Source organism: Psammomys obesus, unplaced genomic scaffold (assembly GCF_907164565.1).
Source record: "Psammomys obesus unplaced genomic scaffold, mPsaObe1.curated_primary_1811, whole genome shotgun sequence".
NCBI classification, from domain to species: domain Eukaryota; kingdom Metazoa; phylum Chordata; class Mammalia; order Rodentia; family Muridae; genus Psammomys; species Psammomys obesus.
This window is the reverse complement of record NW_026585895.1, coordinates 14,093,301-14,120,712: the sequence shown is the minus strand read 5'-3', so window position 1 is coordinate 14,120,712 and position 27,412 is coordinate 14,093,301. Positions and strand designations below refer to the sequence as shown.

The 27,412-nt window shown below is 45.3% G+C and overlaps 1 protein-coding gene across 2 annotated transcripts in view; it reads left to right on the top strand.

The window, feature by feature from the left end:
* The window catches only part of Myo3b (myosin IIIB), a 306,408-nt gene that overhangs the window by 139,157 nt on the left and 139,839 nt on the right, over positions 1-27,412 (top strand). For both annotated transcript variants that reach the window (XM_055600477.1, XM_055600478.1), the window contains exons 16-21: positions 4,937-5,063; positions 5,971-6,181; positions 7,503-7,650; positions 8,791-8,944; positions 11,172-11,260; positions 12,851-12,980. In XM_055600477.1, coding sequence (XP_055456452.1) covers positions 4,937-5,063; positions 5,971-6,181; positions 7,503-7,650; positions 8,791-8,944; positions 11,172-11,260; positions 12,851-12,980 — 859 coding nt within the window. The remainder of the gene's footprint in view (positions 1-4,936; positions 5,064-5,970; positions 6,182-7,502; positions 7,651-8,790; positions 8,945-11,171; positions 11,261-12,850; positions 12,981-27,412) is intronic.

Sequence of the window (27,412 nt, the reverse complement as noted above, 5' to 3'; positions counted from 1 at the left end):
TGAACTAGGCTCTTGTGCATTATCAATCCTGAGGATGTACCACTGGCTTGGCCACAGACCAATCTACTGACTCCATTTTTCTCAGTTGAGTTTCCCTCTTCTGAAATGACTCTAGCCTGTGTTGGGTTGATGTAAATACTAGCCAGCACAGCTGCAGATAATAATAATAATAATAATTAAAAAAAAAACAGATGTTAATGGTATTTAAGAGAGAAGCAGTTAAGCACTTCAGTATATGTCGTTGAGGCAGGCCATTCCCGAGCAGGGGCTGGTGGGTACGATAAAAGGAATGGCAGTGTAAATAGATACAAAAAGGAAGAAGATAGAAGGCAAAAATTCTCAGTTTGTGCCTGGTCAATGACTCACAGGAGTGTAATGGCCCGTTGCTGTGTGTCCTCTCCCTGGTGTATGGCTGGAGTGTTAGCACACTCCACGTATGTCCCTATGTGTATGTAGCTCAGTATATAACAGGAGCGTGATGGTGTGTCACTGTGTGTACCTTCTCAGTTTATAACAGGGATGTGGCAGCGTGTCCCTGTGCAAGGGATCTTCCCTGAGTCCCACATTAATTCACTTGGGAATAACTGACCCAGGTTAATTAGCAGCTTCAGAAGTGCAAGGGAGAAGATGGATTTTATCTCTCTGACCCTAACATCTATGGCATATCTTTGCAGACAACCTGTTCTGCTGGAATCTTGCACTTCATGTCATGTTGATAAAACCAGAGCAGTCTGACTAAATTCAGGAAGACTTGGTTGTATGGAGTCAGGCAGCAGATGCCAAATTGCTGGTGGGACACAATTTCTCTAACGATTTCCTGCCAGTCATTTCTCAACAGATCTTAAATGAACTGGCCAATTCAATTACAATTATATTTCCGGTCCTTTATTAGAAGGTTCCTAGTTCCCCATGGGAACTCCTCAAGTTTGGTTTTTGTTTGTTTGCTTCCCTTCCTTCCCCCACAAAACCATACAACAAGATTATGGCATGCAAACCTTAGTGTGGACCTGGGAGGATGAATTTTAATTCCAGGACATGTGCCAAAAGCATTCAAAGGAATACTTGATCCTGGGAGTACCATGAAGAAACTTCCCTGGTGGAAGGAGGCCTCCAGTAACGATGGATGTTCTATGCCAGGGATTTGGGATTTGACCTAACTGAGAAGATCAGTGTTTTTAAATTTCTATGTCTTGAGCCAAACTACAGTATTGCTGTTAAATATTAAATACTTGCTGGCCCTGCTGGTACAAGCATTATCCTAACACACTAAGTGAGTTGAGTTGTAGTGTTTAAAGCTGCCTGAAAATCTGGATGCTACATATGATGGTAGAGAGTGGGCATGCACTGCAGATCCCTGACACAGAGGTCAGAGGTCAGAGGTTTAGAGGTCAGCGCAAAATTTCTTTTCTTTCTTCCAAATATATCATGAATCAAAATAATACTTCTGAAAAGAGATTCCAAAGAGTTATATTATATGTTAAACTAGAAAGGATGGGATGCACTAATTTTTGAGGCAGTAAGTGTCATGAACCTCTGCTGAGGAAGTGAGGAGGATGTTATAATCCTTAGTTGACCCTGATGTGGTGTTTAAGGCAGAACTGGTAAAAAAAAGTCGAGATTTAGAGAAAAGAACGAGGTAAAGTAAGTTTCTAGGGAGATGCAAGAAAGACAGTGGCCTAAGGTGCCTGGCAGCCAGGCCAAAATGGTTTCAGCAAATCAGCATCAAGTTCTTCTTAACTTTGGACTTGGCCTCAGCTGTCTAGGCAACACTTGCCTTGGGAAGAATCGTCTGAGGAAAGTGCTCTGGTGGAGGAACGTTCTCCCCTCTCTCACTGTCTCTGACCAGTGATACAGACTGAACTCCTCAGCAGTGTGTTGAAATACACGATTGGAGGGCTTGGTAAGCCTTCTTGATAAAACTCTCATTCTGAAAGAGGTTTTTATTATTGTAGCATATAGGAGATCAGAGACTAGACATAAATAAAAGAAAGATTCCTCAAGAAAGCCTGGGATTCCAGAAAAAACTGCGATGAGGCAAGAGAAAACAAGCGACAGAAGCTGGAAAAGGTTTCCGCTTGATCAAGAAGTTTTGGGCAAGGTGGAGCCATTGCAGAGCCATTGTAGAGTGTTGGGGGCTCTAGCAGAGCTGGGCATGGGGGTGTTTTTGAACTCTGCGGTAGGTGGAGGTTCTTAGGTCTGAAAGGAATGTGTGATGAACCCTGAGGCAGGTCTAAGAGAGTGGGAGAAAATCCCAGAAATGTCTCCCAGGGAGCACACTGGGGCTAAATCCTTTTTAAAGAGGACGAGTTGCATGCCCCATCCCTGCTTTCTTCACTGAACCAAGGAAGGAGACGCAAGGAAAGAGCCGTCCACGTGGCATTCAAATCTAAGTGTCACTGAAGGTCAGTGGTAGGTTTCTACTTCTGTTGACTCCCTGGGCATAGCATCGAAGAGAATGTGGCCGGAGAAGCAGCTTGGTGAGCTGTTCATCTCAGGAGCATGCTCTCAGGCAGCCATTTTCCTCACACCCATTGTCTTAGCGCTAATGTGCTTAAAGCCTCTTGGGGCGGTGTCATATCGTATATGATAGGGACCGTGTGTGTTCCTTAGAGGAACTACACTTTTCCTGAAGAGTGAGGAGGGGTTTAGAGAACCCGTTGGGGAGGCTGGATACAGACACGGTAGACGCAGAACTCACCGCTGCAGCCCCGGCTTCAAACTCTCAGATCTGCCTCCGTCGGGGCTTGCTGCATTCGGCAGGGCTCACCCTGTATTGATCACCGTAATGGGGGGCTGTCATGTTAAACCCAGGCAAGTTCTAAAGAGCCCATTTGGGGTAGGTGTTCTCCTCAGCCACTCCTAAGTCACGTGATTAAATAGTGATTCTTGAAGTCTGAAACATGACATCTTGCCCGTGGTTTAAAAGTTGGAAGAACAATACTTCTCTATGGCAGGGGCTGGCTCAAGAATTCTCATTTGTCTTTGTAGCATTTTCAGGCCTCCAGTAGATGTCAGTGTTACAGCCTGCGTTGAGCTTTTAGGCTTTACTGAGTAATGTCTACAGGGAGGCTCATTTTGGGAGGCAATATTTATCAAGGGTCTAGTGACAGTTCCTATTACTTGGCTGCTGCGTACAGCATTAAATAGCTGTTTGAATATGTTTTATGGAAGTAGTTTTGTTTATTAGCATCAAATTCAGAAAATTTCCCACTAGATGTTTCATTATTTCACATATAGAAAATGTAAGATTTGAATAGAACGTGTATTATTTTTAATCCATTAATGGTACTTAGCTGTTCAGTTTTGAACATGAAAACAGAACTTAGATAATCTGAATGTATTTTACTCAAATTTTTGCCAACAAATATGTGAGGTTTTTTTTTTTTTTTTCCCCTAAACTTCCTTATCAATTAATCCCTTATACCAACTCAGTGGCCTACAGTTCTGCTCAATCTGTTTATCTAGTGTTAGCTAAGGGCTCAGTCCCTCAAGACTGCCCCCACTTCAGGCACCAGTTGGCAGCCCCAGGCTTTTCATATTTCGAACTGGGTGTGAAGTTACCATGACCTTAATTCTATAGCTTGCTTAATTGGCGTAACAGTTCACAAAATTCAGAAAAAAAAAAAAATTTTTTTTTGCTTAAGGTTGCAGACTTGTTATAAAGGTTACAAGCCAGGGACAGCCAAATAAAAAATGAATGGGCAGTACATGGTAAGGGGGCTCATGCCCCCTGGGCATGCCACCCTGCCAGCACCTTCATGGATTCACCAATTTGGAAGCTCCCTAATTCTGTTTAGAGTTTTTGTGGAGTTTGCCACAGACACCACACACACACACACACACACACACACACACACACACACACACACACAGCTAATTAGTTATTGGCCATTGATTGGCAATTAACTCAGTCTGGAGCCCTAGTCCTCCCCAGAGTTTGTTGGGATCAGGGGACTAAGAGTTCTAAGACTGGTTCCCCTTAATACCAGTTTCTGCAATTGCAAGTCTTGTCTAGAAGCCCGCCAAAATCCACTTATTAACATAAACACAGGCATGTTTGAAAGGCACCTGTTGCCACAACAAAGCTCTATTCACCCAGACAACTTTAGAAACGTCTTGTCCTAGGAGCTAGAGACAAAGGCAAAATACAGTTATTTCTTCTTACCTCATAATATCATGGTTTATTTCTAGTGAGTCTTTTAAAATGTGTGCTCACTCGATGCATGGCTACAACCTATAAGTCTGAGACAGCCTCCTTGTAAGCCATGAGTGGGTGCCCTCTGAGATATTTTATAGACAGCGATACCCAAAAGAGGTGAGGGAATATATCTAATCTCTTGTTTTGGGGGGAAAAGAAAGGTCTGTTTCTAAAGTTGGGAGCTGGGATTAAGTAGAGTAAAAGGCTAAAGGGTAAGTTAAAGGACAAAGAAGGTCATTTCCCTCTTGGCTACTGTGCCAGGTGGCAGAACAGCTCCATCCCACATAGTCCTTTGCTGGTTTAACGACATGGTGGAGCAGGTGGGTCTCTGAGTTCAATACCATCCTGGTTTACAAATCAAGTCAAGGATAGCCAAGGCTACACAAAGGAACCCTGTCTGAAAAAAAACCAGCCCCTGCCCCCAAACTTCCCCCCCCCCCAAAAAAAAATAAGAAGACATGGTTGAAGCCAGGTTGCTGGGCGTTCTAGCTAGCAATAGTGAGAAAGAAAGCAGAGAGGAAGTGTGCTCCCTTCCACAGGTCCTGGAACCCAGGGAAGCACACATCACTTTACTTGTCTCATCTTTAGCACTTAGGGACATGGCCACCTCTGTGTGTGCTCAGGAAGAGGGAGAACAGAGTTTGATGGACAGCTATGGTACTTTCAGCCGAAGGGTAAGGGGCTTGTTAGTTTGATTGGTGGTGCCCTCCAAGCATGTCTTCTCAACGTCCTTTTCAGGAGGTGCATTCCGTGTACAGAATTCTGGCTGGGATTTTGAATATCGGGAACATTGAGTTTGCAGCGATTTCCTCTCAACACCAAACTGATAAAAGTGAGGTGCCCAATGCCGAAGCTTTGAAAAATGGTAATTGATGCTTACGCCTTCCTTGTCAAAGTGTGCATGCCTTTCATGTCTGAAGCATTTCAAGGACCTGTGGAATAGGTTGCAGCTGTAACTCATCCTCCTGTTAACTCTAGAAGGTTCCACTGGCCAACATTTCCCAGAAGCAATCCTGTGGAATAGTAGCCTTCGCCCCTACGCTGCAGATGGCTTTTCTGCAGAAAAGCAGCCTGTGGCTGAGTAGCTTTACCCAGGAGTTCTCCACCTGATTTTCACAATAATTTACATTTTGAAAAGAAATATTAAGGTTTGGCCCCTTTACGAATTCATGGGGTCAGCAACTGGAGGAGAGAAAGTAGCACCTGCTTATTTTGAAAGTTCTACTAGCAATCGTGGTGAAAGAATGGGTGAGGACTCTTCATCGATATCTGCTGGGCAAGATGCTTCCTACCTTGGGAAGAGAGGCTGGAGGATGCAGGATCTGAAGCCAGCCTGGGCTACAGAGTGAGTGAGAGAGGACAGCTAGGGCTACACAGAGAAACCCTGTCCCGAAAAACCAAAAACCAAATCAAAAAAACAAAACCCCTTTTTTGTGTTAATCTGCGGCAGTCTATTTAGGGTCTCTATGACCCTCTGTGTTTGTGACTGTCTAGTCTCACAATGTATTTGATAGAGGATGGCTTCCTCTCCCTCCTCAGACCTCTCCCTCACACCCTTTCTTACTAAGTACGTGTAGGGAGATGTCAGAACAGCGTGGGAGCTGCCCTGCCCAGCCCAGATGCTTCTTGGAGTTAGGGACCTTGCTTGTTTGTCTTGAGTGTGAAGCACCTGGCACAGAGGCTGGCACACCGTGGCTTCTGCAGGTGCTGCTTGGCGTGGGCTGTGTGAACGGTGGCCACACGTCTGGGGTCACACCTCCTCTTTGTTCCAGCTGCCTACCTGCTCTGCATCAGCTCCGGAGAGCTCCTGGAGGCCCTCACATCCCACTGTGTGGTCACGAGAGGCGAGACCATTGTCCGAGCCAACACCGTGGACAGGGCTGCAGACGTCAGGGACGCTATGTCGAAGGCCCTTTACGGGAGGCTGTTCAGCTGGATTGTGAACCGCGTCAACACTCTCCTGCAGCCGGATAAAAACCTGTGGCAAGTCCCCTGGGAAGCCGAGGCCCAGACACCAGGCGTCCCTTAGCTCTACTTGGGTTTTCCTTAGCCAAAGGGCCCCCTCCAGCCCTCCGCATTAAAAGTATCAGTGGGAACCAGGACACTTGAAGCATTTACTCCTGCGAGGAGAATGACGGATGGAGGCTTAGCAGGGAGCTGGAGAAACAGGTTCCCCTCCACCGTCCACAGCTACATCAGCTGAGTATTCTGCCACCTTTTATCTCTGTAAAAGGGAAGTTAGAACGTCCTCCTCCTCAGGGTGTTTTTAGAAATACATGATACATTTTGTGAAACACTTTAAAGCACAGACTCTCTTTCTTGTTATTGCTACTATGATTCTGAGCTTTAGTGTTCTTCTATATCATAGAGAAATTGACACAGTTAAATTCAGAAGTCGCCTCCCAAGCCGGTTTTGGGGTGGGTAGATGGAAGAATAAGTCTGAGAAGCCAAGGCCCCTTTGCGTGTGATCTGCATCTGAATAGATTTTTGTCCTGTTAGCCTTTTTTTTTAATGTTTATATGTTTTGAGGCAGGGTCTAGCTCTGTAGCACAGGCTGACCTTGAACTCCCGACAACCCTGTCTTAGCCTCCCGAGTGCTGAGATTACAGGTATGTGTCACCATGCCTGGCTAATTTCAAAGGATTCTATTATTAAAGGATTTTTTTTTCACTTTTTTTAAAATGGAAAGTTTATCGAAAGTTTCAAGCTGTTGTCCCTAGGAAGCAGGAGGCATCTTTCCCCGATGGACCTGCATGTTGGTTGACAGGTGGACTTGTATTCTTTTTTTTTTTGTCATTTAATCAATCAATCAATCAATTAATTAATTAATTTTTAATTTTTTATTAATTACACTTTATTCATTTTGTATCCCCCCATAAGCCCCTCCCTCCTCCCCTCCCGATCTCACCCTCCCTCCCCTTTCTGCATGCATGCCACTCCCCAAGTCCACTGATAGGGGAGGTTCTCCTCTTCTTTCTGATCTTAGTCTATCAGTTCTCATCAAAAGTGGCTGCATTGTCCTCTACTGTGGCCTGATAAGGCTGCTCCCCCCTCAGGGGGAAGTGATCAACGAGCAGGCCAATCAGATTATGTCAGAGGCAGTCCCTCTTCCCATTACTATGGAACCCATTTGGACACTGAACTGCCATGGGCTATACCTGTGCAGGGGTTCCAGGTCATCTCCACGAATAGTCCTTGGTTGGAGTCTGAGTCTCTGGGAAGTTCCCTGTGTTCAATGGACTTGTATTCTTATTGTCGTGAGAGAGATGCGACTCCTCCTGATTGGTTTCCTTTCTCTCGCAGTAGTGCCGAGGACAGGATGAGCGTGGGCATCCTGGACATTTTTGGCTTTGAGGACTTCCAGAGGAACTCCTTTGAGCAGCTCTGCATAAACATCGCCAACGAGCAGGTCCAGTACTACTTCAACCAGCACGTGTTTGCCCTTGAACAGGTAGAGGTTGACTCTGCAGCTGAGAGTGGCAGGGTTGGGGCTGGGTCCTGGGGTTGGGGAAGACTGACAGGCTGCCCACAATGTGAAGGAAAAATCTGGTTAGTCAGGCTGTCAGGTAGAAGACTGCAGAAAAAGCACTGGTGAGACAGTCCTGTTGAAATAAACAGGCCGGGTTTAGTCGGGGAGAAGAAAAGCTCCTGCTTTCTGTGGAAAGGTATATTTCCTCACTTGAGTGGAGCTGGTGACAGACCAATTATTTAAGTCTTGCTTCAAAATTCTTCCATGTGTATCATTGAATATGTTTCATTCTCTCCCATTTTTGGCTAAAAATATCTATACTGTTGTCTAAAAAAGTCACCTGAGCCCAAGACATGGTTCCTTAAAACCCATACTCACCACCACCACCACCACCACCACCACCACCATCATCATCATCATCCTCATCTCCCATTGTCTCTTGCACCCGGTTCCCCAGTAATGAAGGGCGTCTCCAGGCAGGAGAAAGGCATGTTCTTGAATCTCTTGACATGGAAGTCTACTCCCCACACAGTTCAATGGTAAATCTGACAATCTGAGAAGACACCAGGGCCTCGCTCCTGCAGCATTGACCTCAGCAGTGTTCAGTTTCACCGGACCTATGCTCATACCTAAAGTCTCCCTTTGGGGTAACACGAAACAGAACAACCCGAACGAGCCCAGTGGCTGACTCAGTCAGCTTCCATGCACGGGGCGGGCTGGGGGTGGGTGAGAGTGGGCACACTAAACGTGAGTAGGTAAACATAAGGACAGTGAGGAAATACACACGCTCTGGGTATGTCTGTAAACCTCCGTCACCCGTTCACCGTACACAAAACTTGATGTTAGGCAGACCCGCAGTCCTGCCATTTATCTCCCTGGGAAACATGCAGTTGCTCAGGGGCTGAGAGGTAGCTTCTGCTGGCCTACAATAGGTCACATTTAAATCACACCCAAGGGCACAGCTTCAAGGCTGTAATGCATAGGTTCTTTTGCCATATGCCCCAAACATACCCAGTAACTCACACGACTCAATATGGCCAGCCCCAGGAAATCCAGGCTGAGATGTCCTGGTGGTACAGAGGCCAGGTTCAGGCCAAAGAGTCACAGCCTGTTTCCTTCCAGATGGAGTACAAGAGTGAAGGCATCGATGCCGTTCTTGTGCAGTATGAAGACAACCGCCCACTCCTGGACATGTTCCTTCAAAAACCCTTGGGCCTTCTCGCACTTTTGGATGAGGAGAGCCGTTTCCCCCAAGCAACGGATCAGACCTTGGTTGGTAGGTACCTTTCAGGAGAAAGGCAGACATGATGAGAGGTACTTCACTCGAGGCATTAGCTGGATGTGTTTTAAGCTGTAAGCAGTTTACCCGTCTTACTTAGGACACTTAGTTGATTGTAAGAGTAGAGACTTGGGGTTCCGGAGAGACGGCTCGGAGGTTAAGAGAACTTGCTGCTCTTGCTGAGTTCAGTTTCCATCGCTCATATCAAGCTGCTTACCACCTTTAGCTCCACTCACAGAGATTTTAACCCCAGCTTCTGCCTTCTTCTGGCATCTGGGCACATACAGTATACAAACAAGCAGAAGCACACACATGCACATAAATACAAATTTAAATTAAGAAAATTAAAAATTGTGTTTAAATGAAATGCAATGTCCCAGTGGAATTTGCAACTTAAATCTAGCACCAATCCTCAGCTCCCTCTCCCCATTCTCCTGTTCCTACCATCACAAATGCTATTATTTCCTTATGCTTATATCATCTTATGCCTTCACCTCCCTTAGTTCTCATCATCAGTACTTCCTGATCTTCCTTTTACACTTCATCTTAGCCCAAAGGCTGAGAAGTGATCATTTATATCCTCTTCGCAAACTTGTGCCATGTCTTCACCATGGCTCCTATCAACCTCTAGTCCCAGGCAGCACAGGAACCCTGTATTCCCTGACTCACAGTGTCCCTCTTCTGTAGATATTCCTGCTGCCTTGCTCTTTCCAAAGCCTCCTTTTCTTAGGTTACTGGTATCTCTTAGAGAGAGATATGTACCTCTGTCTGGCATCTAAATTTCTCTCCTTTTTATATCTATCTATCTATCTATCTATCTATCTATCTATCTATCTATCTATCTATCTCCCATTATCTGTCTATCATCCATCTATCTCTCTATCTTGTGTGTAGGGGCCAGTTAGAGAACAACTTGTAAGAGTAGGTCCTGTCCCTCTAGCTTGTCCTTGAACTTGGCTAATCAGGCAAGTGCCTTTACTGGCTGAGCTGTCTTGCCAGTCCATATCCAAGTTCTCCATCTCCACTCCCTCCCTGCTCTGCCCTTATCCCTCATGAACTTTTCTTTTTTTTGAATCTTCATTTTAAATGAGCTTTTGTCATTATCTATGTTGTGATGTTAGAGGGCCTGGGGCCCCAGTTCCTTACCTGCCTTTAGTACCTAGTGTGGTTCCCCATGCTAGGCCCTGGGTCATACCCACAGTAATGTTTGTAGGTGGAGGGAGTAGAAAGTTTTGAGCTCTTTCCTCAAATAGAACTCTGTGTAAGGGAGACTCACTTCAGAGTGTTGAAGTCAGCACCAGCAGTTTTCTCTTCCCTGCACATTGCTCAAATGAAGCCCAGCTGGGGTTCTCTGCCTTGCTAGCCTATCTGCACGTTCCAGAGCTCCTTAGCAGGATCTATTGTCCTTGGTGTCCACACTAAGAGTTTCCCAGAGATAGGAGGGGAATGAGGCTTCCTAACAGTGAAAGGAAGGCAAGATGGGGCGTGCCCATCTAAGCAGGGCTGCTTGGGGCTGGCCTGCAAACCTTTATCCTGTGTGTCCGGCTAGAGGAGCAGATTTTGGTCTGAAAGAGCAAACAGTTTCCATTGTTTCTCTCCAACATGAAAATCCATACAAGTCAATTTTGAAATATTCTATTTAATATTCATACATTCATATGATATGTTTGGATCAAATCCATCTCCTGTTCCTCCCCCTCCCAATTCTTCCCTTACTCCCCTGTACCACTGCTTTCCCCTTTCAGCAACCCCCTCCTCTGTAATACCCTCTGGGTCCATTTAAGTCTCTGTACGCATGAGTGTGGGGCCATTTCTTGAAGCATGTGTAGCCTCTCAGGGCCTGCATCCCTGAGGAAAACTGGCTCTTTCTCCCGCTAGCAGCTATCAATTGCCAATGGTTCCTCAGCTAGAAGTGGGATTTCATGGGCCCCTCCCCCGTGCTGAGATTTGGAGTTGGTTGCCTCTTGTATGGGCCTTGTGAGCCGTGACACAGACACGGTCATAGAGTCCAGGTCGGGGCTGTTGTGGGTTTGTGTGTGCAATTGCACAGTCATACACAGCAAATACCGTTTTCACTATGCACATCCACTTCCTCTGACTCTTTCCACCCCTTCTTCTGTGATGATCCCTGAGCCTTGCTGTGTGTGCGTGTGTGTTTGGAACGTGTGTGCCTTCTAGATATCCCATTTAGAGATGAGCACTCCAGTCTCTTTTCTGCACACAGATAAGTTTGAAGATAACCTACGATGCAAGTTCTTCTGGAGGCCCAAAGGAGTGGAGCTCTGTTTCGGCATTCAACACTATGCTGGACCGGTGAGAGGGGCAGGAGTTATGGGACCTAAGAATGACAGCATACCTGTGTCCCCCCGCTCCCTGGTGGGGATGCTTATGAAGCTGCCTGCAGACTGCCCTCTCCTTTTGATTCTAGTCACCGTCCCCAAGTGTCCTCAGTGTGACATTTATAGATGTGGTGGCCCGTGGAGCCACCTCCTGCTTCCCGCCTGGAGGAGGGCCCAGAACTGACAGCTCTCGAGGCAGGAAACATACCACAGCCCTTGCAGGGTTTAATGGTCAATGTTCACACTCTGAAGACACCTGGGATGAAGGTGACATGTCTATGGGCCGCTAGAAAGGTCTGGTGAAAGGGCGCAATCTCCCTCATCCAGATGGTAAACTTTTAACATGTGAACCGGAACACCCGCTTTCCACATATCATGCTTCCATTTCAATTTAAGTTCCCAAAGCTGATTGGTGACTGATTCAGGAAGCTGTCCAGCCCCATAGCCAACAGCTCACCGCTGTGTTTCTCCCAGATAAACCAATTCAATTGTGACCAGTTTCTATGAGGTTAATTGAGGCCCTAGATCCAGGAAATGGGTGAGGTTCAATGAAAGACATTTAGGATGATCCTGTTGATGGGTCCAAATTATCTTCCAAAATTTTATCCTCAGTTGAAAGTAAATTTACCTTCCATATTCTCTATGCCTCTCTTTCTTGTCCTCTGATATACGTTTTTCTATTTGTATCTGTTTCTTTTGTTTTTCTCCTTTCTAGGATTCTTTTGTCTCTGTAAATTCTTTGTTGAATTTATTATCTATTTATCTTAGTTAGGGTTATTATTCCACGAAGAAGAACCATGACCAAGCCAACTTTTCAAAGAAAGCTTTTAATTGGGGACTTTCTTTCGGTTTCAGAGGGTGGGTCCATAATCATCACGACAGGGAGCATAGTTGGGGAGAGAGAGAGAGAGAGAGAGAGAAGAAACTGGGCCTGGCATGAGCTTTTGAAACCTCAGAGATCACCCCCAGTGACATACCTACTCCAACAAAGTCATACCTCCTAATCCTTCCTAAACAGTTTCACCAAACTGGGTCCCAAACATTCAAGTATATGAGCCTGTGTGGGTCATCCTCATTCAAACCACACAGCACTCCAGATTTGTAGACTAGCCTTAAAAAGACCTCTAAGTTGGATTTCCTCATTGCTGAGAACCAAGCACCACTTAGTCAGACTCCATGAGTGCTCTATTAGCAGTGAGAGCATGGTGGTCATGAGCTGAAGGCCCATCTGCCCCAGTATGATGATTGCCCAACCTCATTCATCCCCTTGTTCAGCTCCTGCTGGCCTATCAGTAGAATGGGGGATGGATGTTTTATACATGATGAACTCTTGGTATTTTTAACAGTTTTTCTATTGTGCTATATCTTTAGTATGATACTTTTCCTCAAAGATAACTGGACAAGAAGCTGAGATAAACGGACCTGTCAAAAGCACAACTCCCTTTTATCTGGTGCTTTGAAGTTGAAAGGCTGAGTGTAGCAGGATGAGTTTATCTAGTTCTGGGCAACAGCTACCCAGGCAGTTGCCTTAGTTAACTTGCATACTTTGCTGTCTCTATTCTAGGTACTGTATGATGCTTCTGGTGTTCTGGAGAAAAACAGAGACACCCTCCCTGCTGATGTGGTTGTAGTCCTGAGGACTTCTGAGAACAAACTTCTTCAGCAACTGTTCTCAATCCCTTTGACCAAAACAGGTACCTGGGAAACCTTTCCCCCAAGCCTCAGTCTGATGCCTATATGAGCCAAGGCGATGTCTTTCAGTGTCTAAATACTGCACACACACACACACACACACACACACACACACACACACACGCACCAAGGCTCAGGGATCATCACTGCCCACACCAAATTTTCCCCTTTTGAAAAGACTTACTTCATTTTGTTTTGTTTTGTATGTCTGAGTGTTGTCCCTACGTGTGTGTCTGTGTACCATGCATATGCGTGGTGCCCACAGTTCTAGATTCCCTAGAACTGGAGTTAAGGATGGCTGTGAGCTGCGATGTGGGTACTGAAAGCAAATCTGAGTCCTCTGCAAGAGCAACAAATGCTGATCCATCTCTCCAGCTCAACATTGAACTTCTTTAGCCAGGGTCAGGGTTCTGCCTAAGTTCAAGAAAAGAGCATGGCTATTTATTTTGTAAGTTAACTCCTGAGAATTTTCCTTGCACACACACACACTTTCCATATCATCTCTCAGCCTTCTCACTTTCTCTGCCTCCTTTTAACTCTTCCTTTGATAAAACTGTAATATTATCATTAATTCACACTAAGCATCTAGGCTTGACTTGGTTTAGCTAGAGTTATTGAGGTGATTCTTTCTATTTATAATATTCCAAGTAAAGAGGACATGCCACGTCAAATATCTGAGCACGAGCCCCTCAGAGATTCCCTGGTCCAGTTCCCACCCAGGACCCAGTGTCTACTCTGTCATCCCCTAAACAACCAGCAACATCCATGGCATCACTTGCTGACAGTCAACCTAAGATGTCATTCTGTGAGTCCTCATGCAAGGGAGCAGTATGCCAGGGCCCCAAAGGGGAGCTCCCAGCTCTTTTCTGTGCTGCCAAATGGATTCTCACTGGGCCAGGCTCCTTTGATTTACCTGGGATCCAGCTGTCTCCATCTGGGCAGGCCAGTCAGACCTCTTCTCCCTGCTCTGCTCCTAAGGGCTTTGTATTATTGAGGCTATCTGGAAACAGCTGTGGATGTGCTTTTATGAACGAGTGGGAGAGCCTTTTTAAAAATCACTCCTTCCTTCTTTTTCCTAAAATCAATGGCACCCGTGTCTCTTACCTGTGACATTTTCAAGTTGGAACGGAACTGTCACCATGTGTGAATATATTATAGACAGAGTAATGAAAGTTGTGAATAAGGGAGAACAAAAAGGCTAGTCTGCAGCCTTTACCTCTCTCGATGAAGTAACTTAACTACCTTCAATCATGTTCCCATGGTACTCAGTGCCCAGCAAAAGTCTGCTGCCAACTCCTTGGCTACAGCCAGGATTGATTCATATGGACCCCTGGGTTCTGGAGGGCAGGCGTGGGCAGAGCTGGCTGGGGCTTCCCCACTGGAGCTCGGACTCCTCTGCAGCTGGTTTCTGGGCAGAAGCAGAGATGACGCCATTATTAACAGGGCTAAGAGTCCCTGAAATAAAATCTGCCTGGAGGACCCTTCAGCTGGCATTTGCACTCTCCCAAAAACGTGAATAGTGACTTGTCAAATCTGTTTGTGATTTTGGAATTTACTTCAATCTGTAGTGAAAGAAAAGCAAGTTCCTAGTCTCGAGCACTAGGTGTCTCTAGGCAGAAAGCAAGGCTCTGCCATGAGCCCCTGCTCTCCCTGCAGTCATCCCAAAGCAGGAAGGAAACACAGAGGGGCCTTTTCTATTTCTTGATTTTAATTGTTAAACTGTCTTCTAGAGAGCTTACAACTTTTTCTGATTTTTTCCCTGGAAATTGAATCCCACATCATCTAGGAGTTACAAAAGTGGGTATTGAGAGAGAGAGAAGGAGAGAGACATAGACAGAGACAAAGACAGAAAGACAGAGAGACAGAGACAGACAAAGACAGAGAGACAGACACAGAGAAACCGACACACAGAGAGAGACAGAGAGAGGAAACAAATGTGATATCCTAGCAAGCTTCTCTGTAATTTTGAGTTGTGTGCTAAGCTGCTAAGTTTTTAAATTGAAAGTTCACTTTTCTTCATATTTTGGATTATATTAAGAAGCCACATATAAGCCTCAGAACTAACAAGCAAGAGTCTGTTTGTTGCTTTCTGGACTTACTCATGCAAAAATGCATTCAGTTAACAGACAGGAAAAGTCCCCTGTTGTCCTATTTGAGACAACAGGAGGTGACAGCAGAGTTAGTACAGTGTGCTATTAGAGAAACTAGAACTTCCTCACACCTTCACTTTCTATCTGGAACTGGGTCCCAGTTTATTGCCTTATAATGATAAACATCCTCAGACCTCCATTCAAAAGTGACAATGTGTCCTCCGTCAAATGACAGAATGTTAATGAGGCTTGTAAAATCTGAAACATCCATCACGACCTATCATCTCTCTGTCTGTCTGTCGATCAGTGTAGTGTAGCCTTTGAAGACAAACCTATTGTCTTCACTGAAATTGAAAGCATTTGTTTCAGGTGCATGCCTGTCTCTTTGAAGGGGGAAGAGGCCATACAGTGCTGCTTGAGACAAAGGAGGCCCCAGTTATTCTGGCAAAATCATCCCAGGGCTTACCCCCCGCCCCTGCCCATTGTTTAGGTCATTTTATTTACCCTGCTTCAAAAGTTAAATATATGGCTAAGAGCATTTGCTACTCTTGTAGAGGAACCAAGTGCTATCCCCAGGCCCTACATGGTGGCCTATGACTCCAGTCCCAGGAAACCTGATGCCCTTTTCTGACCTCCACAGGCACCAGGCACACATATAGTCCATATACATACATGCAGGCAAAACACTCATCCACATAAAATAAAATAAATAAATCTTAAAATACAGCAACAAACATACAATTGACACCCTAGGTGGTGCTGGCCATGCTCCGGTGCTCTGGCTAGTGTCTCAGGGGTGGGCACCTGGACGCTTGCTTCATAGTAGTCACTGTGCTGTGGATGTATGCCTTGCACACTCTTCCGTGAACATTCTATTTCATAGTAATATGGGCTTTTGCCAAAAGCTAAGGAAAGCCCCTTAAAATTCAAAGGAAAACTTTAATTTCACTATCAAAGAATTCCTTCCAGCTAAGTGCAGGTTTCCTGGGAGCTAGACTGAGATTGTCCTTTGCTTCCAAAGTCAGGCATCAGAGCGCCCCAGGCTGGCTTTCTTGCCTGTTCAAGGGAGCCTCTTCCCTGGGCAGCCAGGCAGGTAGCACTCCCTTCATTAGTTGATATGGAGAGGGTGTATCAGCTTAGTTTCTAATTAAGGTTGAAAAGATCAACACCTGACTCTGTGTATCACTCTTTAGCTTTCCACGACTAGAACAAACACCAGAGATAACCAACTCCTGAAGACAAAAGATGTATTTGTTTGTTTCTCACAGTGTTAGGGGTTTCTGTGTGTGATCAGTTAACTCTGCTGGTTTAGGAATGGGGTAGCACATCATGGCAGGTGTGTCTGGTAGAGCAAAACCTCCTTTGTCTGGAAAGAAAGGAAAAAGACCAAGTTTCCATCATCCCCTGTAGGGAGACACCCCCACGGATCTGAAGACCACTCGCTTGCCCTGCCTCTTAAAGGCTGCACCTGCTGGTGGTACCAAGGGTAGAGACCACGCCTTGACACATGGGCCTTCCAGAGGCATTCTCCATCCCAAGCTACCACAGTGTGACATCAGAGATAGTAACCACAGGGCATTTTCCCTCTGCCTCCTTCAGATTCCCTGTCCATGCTGACCGCTAAAGGGACTGAACACGCAGAGTGAGACCGTGCAGCCTGGGGTAGCCAGGAGACAGGGCCACGCCTGTGTTCTCCAGCACCAGCCACCTCTGGTGGGAAAGGTGCCTGTGCTGAGGGATGCTCTCATTGCCTGCTTCCCAGTCACCATTGGGTAAACTGAGGCAGCCATGGTCAGCATGGAGTCTTTCCCTTTGGGCATGCTGGCATGACCATGCTTTTGCCAGCAGCTGGACTGTTTCAGACATAGTGATATCTCCTACATAATTCTTCCTGTTTATTAGAAGTTCTAAGGTGGCTTTGTGGGTAAAAAAAAAAAAAAAAAAAATGACATGGCAGCAGAGATACATTCTAATCTTTCAGCTGAGACTTCTCAAACTGAATGATCCAAGCAGAAGAACGGTAGAAGGATTCGAAGACAGTATCAGGGCACACTTTCCCGTTTGCAAAATGCCCTGTTGTTTATTAGCAGACTGGATAAAGGTAAAAAAGGCTCGGGGGAGGGAAGAGAAGAAGTTGAAAAGGAACTTGAAAGATCATATCTACATTTGAACCATATACTCTGACTTATGAATAGCAGTTTGGGGTCTTAAAGGAGTTAAGAGCTTGGGAGAAACTAGAAGGAAAAAGAAAAGCAAGAAAATGAGAGGGAGCATTCTGTAACGTCAAAGACTAGGCTGGCTTCAGAGCCCGGAGCTGAGTTCTGGCCCCATTACCTTCTGCCTGAGGTCCTGCACATCTCTCCTTGGAAGTGGCGTTTCAGTAAAATAATGCTCTCCCTCTCTTGGCTTTTTGTTGCTCTTTGCATTTGGAATGCGGACAGCAGCGCCTACCATCTTACAGATCTTTAAGGCGTGATTATACTTTGCAGAGCGGGTGAAGTCAATGGGATCCTGATTCTGTACCTCCCAAACAGAGCAGCATTAAGCCCTGAAGAGGGCGCCAGTGGGTTTCTCCTTCTAGCTTATTCCTCTGCTCAGACCGTTCAGCAGACAGGTTGGGAGTAGGACCAGCAGTGGCAGAGCCCAGGACCACACACAGCACAGTGCCTGCTTCTTCCTGAAGTGGAGGCCCAGATGACTTTTGTCCCATCAGGGGTCCCTGGAGAGCGAGCTCCTTGTCACACAGAGGAGACCCTCTTCTTCCCGTGTAGCCCGAGAGTGGCCTGTACCTCATGTCAACAGATAATTACGTAGTTAGCAAAAATCATGGAGCTCTGATTCCACGCATAAGTTCCATTTTCCAGAAGGAATAGAAGAAAGTTCCGGCCAGAAAAGTCAGAGACAAGTAGTGCTGTAGTACCGAAGTTTAAAAAAAAAATGTATAAAGTGTGGCAAATATATATTTGTATATATTTATAAAAATATATACATATATACACATATATAAAATAAGTAAAAGTAAGAAGTAGGATGTCGTGGGTCATGATAGGGAAGAGAAGTTTGTGGGTTAAGATGGAAAAGGGTGTCTGAGTAAACGAAGGCTTCTTGGAAGAAGTTTTCTTAAACATTTTTTTTCTAATAAGAAAGTAGAGAAAATTGTACAGCATAAGCCAGAGACTGCAGGCCTCAGGAGAGAGGGAGGTGAGGTAGATGACTAAGTGAACAGGACCCTGAGGGAAAAACTTCTAAACAGAGCGATGGTGTGAGGGGGAAGCTAGATGGCAAAGGCAGGGCTCTGCTCAGCAGGGCAGCCTCACGATGCTAGTTTGAATTTCTGGAGGCAGTCAAGGTGTCCCCTGGGCAGAACAGCTTCAGGATGAGAGGGACATGAAGGACAGGCTGATTGGAGGCAGCATTTCATTTAAACTGGCACACACCGGCTCTGTCAGCTCAACACACTGCAGGGCCAAGGCTAGCTAGCTGGCCTATGCAGCTAGGAGGCTGTCTTCAGGATGCTTCATACAGGAGATGGGTGATCACAGACAGGTGTTGGGGTTCTTCTGACAGGTGGAGATGAGATAAATCTGGGCTATTTTTGTCACTGATGAGTCTTCCCATGTGACAGTTCTGATATTACACAGTGGAGAAGCTGGAGGCAGAGGAGCACCTACCCCAAAGCTATCTTGCTGATGACCAGACTCATCAGAAGAAGGTCACCCTGGAAGACAAGGGCCAAGTAAGGCAGTGGCTGCTGGTCCTACAACTATCAGGAGATCCTTCCAGCACCAGCCTGGGGTGGGTGATACCCTGTCAGGACGGGGCACTGGCAGAGTCAGTCACTTAGGAATAACAGACATAGTGAATGTCATCTCACAGTGGACACTCAGAGCTGTGCGGCTAAGCGCTTTCTTTGGTCTACCTAGCATGGCCGTTCTGCCTTGTGCGGTAGAGCTGTGTGCCTCTCTGCTAAGACCTAGCAGCAAGAGACTTGAGACAGAGATTTCTGTTCCGTGTATATGCAGAGCACTTACCCAGCATGCTGGTGTTGCTTGGCAGATCTTACTCTTGGGTGACTTCTGCTCCTCACTCCAAGCCTCCCCACCATACTTCCCTTCCACATCCCACCTCCCCTGCCTCCTAGTTTATTCTTCAAAATTCAAGCCCAGCTTCACTCCCTAGGGAAATTCTGGGTTGGGTGAAATGCTTGGCTCCTCTGGAATGTGAGTTTCTGGAGACAAGGGAAGGGAGACATCTCCTCCCAGCTATTAGAGAGGAGCTGGTGCTATGGGGCTCTGGGCAGTCCCAGAGCCATTTGTAATTGGCATTTCCTGGTAGTCCCAAGAGCACTTAAAGGAAACCTGGATGGTCTGTGATTTACCGTGCTGGCTGCCAGGGCCTGGGGTTTCTTTTAATAAACTGTGAGCTTCAGAAGGAACTCCACTCAGAACCCCATGTTCCCAGTCTAGAGACAAGTGTGAGGCCTCTAGCACTCGCTGGGATGGCAGATGTGACCACAGCCACTCTGACATCTGAATGGGATTTTGGAGCCTCCCAGGGAGGAGGCCCAGGACAGATGGTGCCAGGAAGCACCAGCACACAGGAGCAGAGTGTCCTGGAACCATGGCCTAGGGTTCCTCGAGGCTGGCGGACATGCGCACACACCCCAGATCAGTACTCAGGGTCTGGCCTAGAGCTTCAGAGGCCTGTGAGTTCCCCAGGAGCCCCAGCCTCCATGGGCTGGAACAGGTTGAAAGATGAAGCAGAGTCTATAGCCACAGGAGAAATCCCACACATTCTCTCCTGGCTCTTTCTCTACTTGTTAATGGCGTTCAGCCCTCGTCCATAAGGATCCAGTCTTCATTAGATTCCATAAGGTCAAGTGTGTGGTATGGTGGAGGGAAGAAAGTCCCCCTTGAAACTCTCCATGCTCCCCCACTTCCAAGCCTTTAGGCCTTGACTTCTCTTCGCCAAGTCAAATACAGCAGCTTCAGTGCTTCTCTCCCCTTAAAATTCTCTACGCAGTTTCTCCCACCCCATCAACTAGGTTTGGGAAGCAGCCAGCTAGCTGAGGACTCTGAGCCAGCATCTGCCCACAGCATACACAGGTGCTGAGGGGTTTTGTACCAAGAAAAGCTTTAGTTTCTAGGGACCAGTCTCTAGCCTAAGAGCTAATATACGAAATGTCTCTTGGATTTCTCTAGAGAAGGGTGGCATGTGTTACAAAGAAATAGGTAAAACTAATTTCAGTAGTATATTTAAATTATAGATGAAAAATGTTATTGAACAGGTAATCAGCATAAACTGAGATCTTTAACTTTGGTACTTTCTTCAAACGCTGATGTGTGCTTTACATTGATGGCATATCTCAGTACAGACCAGCTACATCTTACAGGCTCAGTATCAGCCGTGTCTGTGGGGAATCATTGCCCTGCCACAGAAGCGCCTTATTCTTGCTCTCAGAGAGAAATGCAGACATGCCAAGACCACAGTGGTTCTCCAGAAAGAAATGCCAGGTGATGGGCCAGGTGCTGCTGTTGGCGCTTCTCTTTTAAAATTTATTTATTTATTAAAAATGTGTGTGTGAGACAGAGAGAGGGAGAGAGAGAGAGAGAGTACAGCATGTGTGTACAGGTGCCTCTGGAGTCCAGAAAGAGCATGTCAAATCCCCGGGAGCTGGAGTTACAGGTGGCTGTGAGCTGTGCCTGTGGGTGCTGGGAACTGAACTCTGAAAGACCAGCAGGTGCTCTTTACCACTGAGTCATCTTTCCGGACCCCTGTTTCAGTTGTTTATCAAATATATATCTTTTAATATGCAGGCTTCCCGCCGTTTCCCAATGTGTGAGAGAAATTATTGTTCAAGTTTTGCAGAGTTCCAGAAAAGGGTAACACTTATGTGGCTCTCATCATACATAGACACGTCTAGTATTTTCAGGACGAGACAGTGCTTTTCACAGCTTCATGAAATGAAGAAATTGTGAGATCTGAAGGAATTTATGGCCAAAGCCTGCCGACAAAGTTGAATAGTACCCACGCCAGGAGTGAGGATTGAAAGAAATAAAGCAAGACACAAGATATCAGCTCTAGAGGACTGTCAGTGAATACTGCAGCCCTGAATTTATTCAACAGCTCCTTTTTATAGGCAAAGCAAAACAAGTCACATCAATACAAGGAAGGGGTTCACGGACCAGCCAAATTTGTTTTCTTAGATCCCCTCCCTGTAGAGAAGAAATGGCGCAAGGTCACACAAACAAGTTAAAGGAACTTGGCAAAAACATCCTACTTAACTTTGTTCCAAGGTAAAGGCAGGGTGAAAATTTTCACTGAATACTCAGTAACAAAGGAGCTTGCCAAGCAAGCAGCTCTCCACAAATTCAAGATGAATGGAAGGGCACGTGTGTCTGTGTGTTTGTATACACACTCATGTATGTACATATATGTTTTGTGTTTGTGCAGGTATGTATGCATCTGTATGTGTCCATATAGATGCGTGAGTGACCAGGTATGTGGAAGCCAGAGGTAACCTCCTTAATTTCAATCTCTTCCCCACTTTTGTGTGTTTGTTTTGCTTTTTGAGACAGGATTTCTCTGCATAGCCCTGGCTGTCCTGGAACTCACAGAGATCCACCTGCCTCTGCCTCCTGAGTGTATACACCATGCCCTATTTTTTTTGAGACAGCGTTTCTCCCTGAGCCTGGATAGAATGGCCATGTAGGAAGCTGCAGGAATCCCCCTGACTCCCCAGCGCCCCAATGTTGGAGGCATAAGCTGGCTCACCAGCTTTTTATGTGTGTGCCCTTTGGAGACTGATCCATCTCCCCGCTCCAAGTGAGAGATTCTCATGATCAAAAAAAATGTGGAAAATATCGATTATGAAAGTCCAGAAGGATCTTTACTACTGAAAGACCTGGATGGCTCTTATGTAGAAGCACAGCCAAGGCAGCTGTAAGATATTTTTGTGTGAAAACAACTGAAGGGTAGAAGCTCCGTGGGCCCCACCAAGACTCTGCAGAGCCCAGGTCTTTCTTTCTTGTCTTCTTTGTCTAGGACTCTCTAGTGGGGAGCTGAAATCCACCTTCCAAAGTTCCTCTGGTGTTCCTAGTTCTAGAGAGGTCCCTGATGCTGCTCCATCCTAGAAGAGAAAAAAAATAAAACAAAACCTAAAACAAAGCTGGGTGGTGACAGTATACACCTTTTAATCCCAGCATTTGGGGATGCAGGCAGCAGAGGCAGGCAGATCTGTGCGAGCTTGAGGCCAGCCTGGTCTACAAAGCTAGTTCTAGGACAGCCAGGGCTACAGAGAAATCTTGTCTTGAAAAAGCAAAGCAAAGCAAACAAACAAAAAGCCTAAAGCAAGTAATAATAATGAGTTGTAAAAAGGCCTCCACTAGGAAACATAGTGTCTGCTGTAAGTCATCTTTGCTGCTGTTCCCATGTGACTATTTCCTGTGTTGCTCCAAAATCTGTTAGGAAAGCACCTTTTGTGTTTAGGTGGTGGTTCAATTTAGGGCCATTTTGTTTTATTTATTTAATAATCATGTCAAGTATAGGAAATATGGCAGCCTTGATTTTTTCAAATGGCCAGAAATATATGAAAAACATTAATTCTGCCTTTCTCTGCCAGTATTCTCATTCATAGAGAAGAAAAATGTTCCTGTTTAAGATGAAAGAATCATCTCTTTTAATTTTCCTATTTATTTCATATTTCAGTAGCTCACACTGGAGAAAAGGTCCCACAGTTTAAAATTACAGTTTATTAATTTATTCTGCTATAAAATCTCTTATTCCACTATAAAAGCTCTCAGTTCACTCTCAGCCACCCACCTTCCTAAAAGCTAACCTTGGGCTCCTTAAAGAAAGTAACTAGAAACAAAGCCATTATGCTCTTAATCTCTCTCCTTAGATACAATACAGATCAAAACTTCACACCCTGCCCCACCCCTCAGGAATTTGGGTCAAGTTCACAGACTCTGTATTCTTTCTCTTCAAAACCCAAGACCATCTTCTAACCGTCTGGTCCATATGTTAGATACACATAAAGTTAATCATTTTGCTTTGGTGCCAGTGTGTGCAAAGCAAAGCTTTAAACCCCAGCTGTGCAGAGTAACAATTATGAAATTTACTGGCTTGCATATGTGAGACATTCGTAAATGAAATTAAATGTTGCCTAACTGAACTCGAGTGTAGGACGCTGGGAGAGAGGACCACTGAGATTTTTAGTGAGAGCCAATGTAAGTGGAGTGGGTTCTGTTTCTCGAACTCCACAGGGGTAGATCAAATTATAAGGAAACCAGATGAACTGTCTTCCAGTTGATAAGGTTTGGCTTAACCATCCCAACTGACTTCTGGGTAATCATTGGGATCTCTAGTTGGCTGATCTGATTTAGTCTGTAAGTGCTCCCATCCCCAATTCATATCATCTATGGGGTGCAATCAGTTCCATCAGTTTCATTCAGCCATTCAGTGGCTTGCCTGTGATATTAAAATGCCTGAAACAAGCACAGTTGAATTTAGACAGGAGTGCTGGTGGGACTTTCTGGTCATTGCTGCTCAGCTCTCTGACCTTAAGCAAGACGCTTTAGCGTCCTTTGCCTTAGTTTCCTTCCTTTGTAGGCTGATTAATTTTAGATCCTTGGTGTAGTGTCTACCACATTGTAAATACTCAGTAAATATCGTTATTTAGTGGATTAAAAATAATCCAGTTTCCACAGTTATTTCCTTATTTGCAAGAAATTGTAAAGTAAAGCAATAGCTAATATCATGCAATGCTCTAAATGCTCTGTGTTGTTGATAGCTTATGACTTCCAGCTTTTAAAAGTTGTGCATTCAGAGAATAAACAGGCAAAGAATAAAGTAAGCTCTCAACTCTTAAACCCTCAATTTATTTACTTCTTAACTTTCTAATTAATTGTCCAGCCCAACACTAATGAGGCTCTAGGCAACAGGAAAAAAAAAAAGGGTTTTCCATAATATTCTACTTAAATGGAACCCTTAACTGATAGCATTCTCACAACTTTCAAAACATGTGCTGGAGGAACGATGACTTAGTCTCTGCGCTTATGACTTGGTCACACTTGGCTAGAACTTGACCAGCCGGCACCCCAGAGGTCCCACGTGGCCTCCACCAGCTTGCCTGTACTGCCAACACCTGCACCTTTGTTGCAACTTCAACTCTGTTAACTATAAACTAAACAGGACCATGTTCCACTCCGGGCGCAGTAAACATCTGTCCAGCTCTCTAGATGATAAAAGCCAGGTAGTAAAAGCACGCCAGTGGCAAGTCTGAGATAAAGCCCAGGCAGTTTGACCCTGGGTCTCATGTTTTTTTAACCACTACCTCTCTGCAATGCAAGCATCACACAACACAAGCAAAGGATCTGAAATATGACATTAGCATTGTCCGGACAGAGACCAGCAAAGAGCTCAAGACATGTGGAGGGAAGTGAGATGAGCCATGAGCTCTGAGGACTTTGAGTGCCATGTAAAATTCAGTGACACACAATTCATTCACATGTACATTCACACATATTTATCGTTTGCTATGAGATAGGCATATAGCACTAAATGCTGGGTATACAGTGAAAAGAGGACAAGTTGTAGTTCCTCCTCCAAGAAGCTTAGAAGCCAAGGGGACACCAAAGGCTCCATATTAGTTAACTTTCAGTGTGGTATCACCAAGGAACATCTTGGCTTTGGTGACAGGAAATCTAGAAATGTTTTTCATTCAGATTCATACTTATTCACAGTGCTATGCTAACTGCAAATTGGTTCCTGTCAGTTGTTCATCTTCTCCTGACAATGAACCAGAGGTGATCTGGGAAGACTCAATGGAGAATCTGTGATATGGAAGTTTGTCAAGAGACAGTAGATGCACTTGGTGTCTTGGTGTCTAGGAGGTGGCTGCAAAAGCAATGGGATGTGCTGTTCTGGTGCATTACTGTCTGCCACAGGTGGGGCAGTTGGCAAGTTTTCCTAAAAATATACACATTTTAATTTCATGTGCATTGGTGTTTTGCCCGCATGTATGTCTGTGTGAGAGTATCTGTGACTGGAGTTACAGACAGTTGTGAGCCACCACGTGGGTGCTGAGAATTGAACCCAGATCCTCTGGAAGAGCAGCCACTGCTCTTAATCATTGAGCTATCTCTCCAGCCCCATTTTATAAGGCTTATACCAGGTACTGAAAAATATTTTCAGACTAATGAAGAGGAACAAAAATAAATACTTAGTGGTTGTTGTCAAAGAGCTTGTGATATCTAAAAGAAATGGAATCAGGCTGGAGAGATGGCTCAGAGATTAAGAGCACCGGCTGCTCTTCCAGAGGTCCTGAGTTCAATTCCCAGCAACCACATGGTGGCTCACAACCATCTACAATAAAATGTGGTGCCCTCTTCTGGCGTGCAGGCACACATACAGTCAGAACATTGTACACATAATAAATAGATCTTTAAAAAGAGAGAAATGAAATCATGTCTGCCTTCCTAGAGATTAATATTAATATAAGGTAGCATATCTGCCTTGAACTGAAAGGACTGGAAGTATACTGACTAGCTTTAGCCCCTGGGGTTAGCACTGAATTACAGTGCTTGTCAGGTAGGTAACCTCTGCTGGCTTTTGTTCTTTATAGCTGCTTTCTCTTCCTTCTCCTTAAATCAGTAGCTAATTGCATCCTAACTCTAAAGACGTGAGAATGACTTAAACATTATTAAATGACAGGTCTTTTGTTTCAAATTGTCAGAGAGAGCTTTGGTTTGGATTCCTTCAAACACAGGGTCTAGAGTTGTTAATTATGCAAAACTTCTTTAAAATGCGAGACAATTAAAAGTCAATCCAGGGGCTGCAGAGATGGCTCGGTGGTAAAAGCACTTGCTGAGAACCTGGGTTTGGTTCCCAGAACCTAAATGATGGCTCACACCAGGTGTAGCTCCAGTTTTAGGGGGTCCTCTTCTGACCTCTGAGGGACCAGGTGTGCATAGGCTGTGCACACATTCAGGCATACACAGAAAATAGAGTAAGTAAATCTAAAGAAAAACACTGCAATTTAAAGCAGTACAGGAAAGCTGTCTTCTAGGGTTCCGAATCCCTCGAGTGTGTCATAAAGACAAAGTTGGATAGTCAGAAAATAGGGAGTTGTTTATCCGGGTGATTGAGTAAATATTGGCATGAGCTAACGGTGAGACGAAGCTATACTATATAAATGTAGGTTTATTAGGAGTAGCGCGGGAGGGGTGAAGGAGGGAGAGAGAGGGGAGAAGCGCGCACAGGGAGAAGGGGGGAGAGAAAATGAGGAGAGGCACAGAAAGAGACAGAGGAGAGCAGAAGAGAGACAGAGAGGGCTGGGGGGAGACGAAGGGCAGAGAGAGAGATGGGGAGAAGGGGAAGGGCAAAAGGGCTGGAGGAACCAAGGTGTCTGGATTTTATAGTGAAGGGCGGCTGGGAGAGGGGAAGCCCCGCCCCTAGGTAGTGGGCAGGGCATGCCAGCCACGCCCTGTCTCAGATAGGGACTTAACGCTGGGTATTTTTTCTTTTCCAACTCATCCATTCCAAATTCACTACTGTTAGTGCACCTGTGATGTGTGCCTGTGTTCACGTGTGGCGTACGTGTGGAAGTCAGAGGACAGCTTTTACGCCCGTACCCTCCTTCTGCCCCCACATGGTGAGGCGGGCTCTCTCGTCTCTGCCTTGCTACAAACTGCAAGCTAGACGGCCTAGGAGATTCCAGATGGTTCTTCTGTCTGTCTCCACCTCCCGTCTTGCCGCAGGACAACCGTTCTCCACATTTTTCAGTTGAACAGGTGTGGGACAGGCTGGTTTCTTATTTCTTCTTGATTTCTTTACTCCGCAAAATGATGACCCTTTCCTTCTAAATAAATCATCTGTTCTCCTTTCAGGAGCGATTTAGCAATGTCTAACTGGGCGGGGAAACTTGTCTTCCCACTCTGTCTATTTATTAACATCAACACCTAAAGTCATTGATAAATGCCAGGGGAGGAAAAAAAAACAAAAACAAAAACAAAAAACCACCAAGGATGAAATTTAATATTACAAATTCTGTGCTCCTTGGGCTTCCAAATCTGAGCTGTTTTAATTTTCCTCAGTATATCAAATCTATGAGTTCTTGTTGCAGATTTAGATGGCTGTAAAGATATGGTAAGTACTTTTAACATATAAAATACCACAATATGGTTCTTACATTACCACTGAATTTAGCTCCTTATGTTTTATTAGCCACGATGATGTCAGAAACCTCAGTGAATAGATTAAGAGTCACTGCAAACACTACAGCACCCCCTTTCCCCCTTCCCCCCCCCCCCCCCAGCTGTTGTTGGGTGATTCTTACCTGACCC